This window comes from Pteropus vampyrus, unplaced genomic scaffold (assembly GCF_000151845.1).
Source record: "Pteropus vampyrus isolate Shadow unplaced genomic scaffold, Pvam_2.0 Scaffold717, whole genome shotgun sequence".
NCBI classification, from domain to species: Eukaryota; Metazoa; Chordata; class Mammalia; order Chiroptera; family Pteropodidae; genus Pteropus; species Pteropus vampyrus.
This window is the reverse complement of record NW_011889498.1, coordinates 6,215-7,610: the sequence shown is the minus strand read 5'-3', so window position 1 is coordinate 7,610 and position 1,396 is coordinate 6,215. Positions and strand designations below refer to the sequence as shown.

The window sequence follows — 1,396 nt, the reverse complement described above, 5'->3', positions numbered from 1 at the left end:
AAAAAAAAAAAAAAAAAAAGCCCAGAAATGCGTACGGAGCCCGCGGATGTGTCTCGGCCCTTAGCCTGAAACGTGAGGGGGGAGAGGTCGTGTGACCAACCCCGTCACAGGACCCGTGAGCCTCCTTCCTGATGGAGCACGCCCGAGCCCATTCCCCAGGCCCCGCGCCCACGCCCCTCTGTGGAGCCAGACGGTGTGACCGCAGCACAGGGGCAGGATGAGGAACACCTGGCACCTGCCGGCCACCGGCCCCGGGGCACATGGCTGCGCCCTCATCCGCGCCGGCAGGAGTCCCGGCCCGGCCCCAGGGGGCGGCCGCACTTACTAGACCCCCGACGTGAACACGGGCCGCATGGCCTGGTAGAGCTTCAGGAAGGGCCGGCATGCTGAAAGAGAGGCAGGACCGGCCGTGAGGACACAGGGGCCGCGTGGCGGGAGGGACGGAGGGGCAGACGGGGACGAAGGAGCCACGAGGCCAGGAGGCCGCAGGGTCAGGGGACAGCACGGGGACGCATGGGCGGCAGCACGGTGCGGGGGGGCTGGGGACCTGGGGAAAGGCCCTGCCCCCTCCCTGGCCCCATCCTTCCCCACCACACGCAGCTGGCCTGAGTGGTGCAGGGCAGGACCCAGCACTCGAGCCCCCGCCACGTGGGACGCTCACCTCCGCCCGAGTCGAAGTTGAGGGTGCCGTGCAGGATGACGAAATGCAGGAACAGGGGCGAGGCGTTCATTTTCACTGTCCCCGACAGCAGCCCGCTGAGGAACTGGACGTATCTGCAGAGCACGGACAGCTCAGCACCCCCAGGCCGCGTCCCCGCCGCTCCCCGAGCCCAGCCGGGGCCGGGGGGAAGATGAGGGACACGCAGCTCCTCCTGGGTCCCCATGCCCAGGTCTGTGGCCCACGCCTGAGCGCCCCGCCCTGGGGTCTCCCCACGGGGAACCTCGATGCTGCACTAAGCCGGCCGGCACGTGTGCCGTGTGCGGGGAAGGCCCGACCGCATCTGAAACCACGCATGTGCAGCCTCGCATGCCCAGGTGTCCCCTGTGCCCAGGGGAACTGGCCGTCCGTGGTGCGAGGTGGCCACGTGATGAGGACAGCTGCCTGCCACGACGTGCCAGGCCGCCCCGTCCCCCACACCAGGAGCCTGACTCAAAGCACAGGCCGATGCCCGGTGCCTCCAAGGCCAGCTCCACCCCATAGAGCCGAGCGCAGGCAGGGAGGGCTGCCCCGGCCCTCGCTCCAGCCACTGCCCTGTCCCCTCCCACGGACAGGCACCATCCACCAGGACCAGACCGCAGCATCTCGGCCTGCGGTTCACACTGGTCCCCGACTTCGAGCCGCTGACGAACACAGGCGAGGTTCAAACCCTGTGTCAGTCCACTGTCTCCGGAAGGG

General features: G+C 69.1%; 1 protein-coding gene across 1 annotated transcript in view; it reads right to left on the bottom strand.

The window, feature by feature from the left end:
- The window catches only part of LOC105309328 (tensin-3), a 57,938-nt gene that overhangs the window by 54,480 nt on the left and 2,062 nt on the right, over nucleotides 1-1,396 (bottom strand). Inside the window, exons 2-3 of the mRNA XM_023526142.1 lie at nucleotides 662-953; nucleotides 326-386 (exon numbers count right to left, since the gene is read on the bottom strand). Of these exons, the coding sequence (XP_023381910.1) occupies nucleotides 326-386; nucleotides 662-953 (353 nt within the window). The remainder of the gene's footprint in view (nucleotides 1-325; nucleotides 387-661; nucleotides 954-1,396) is intronic.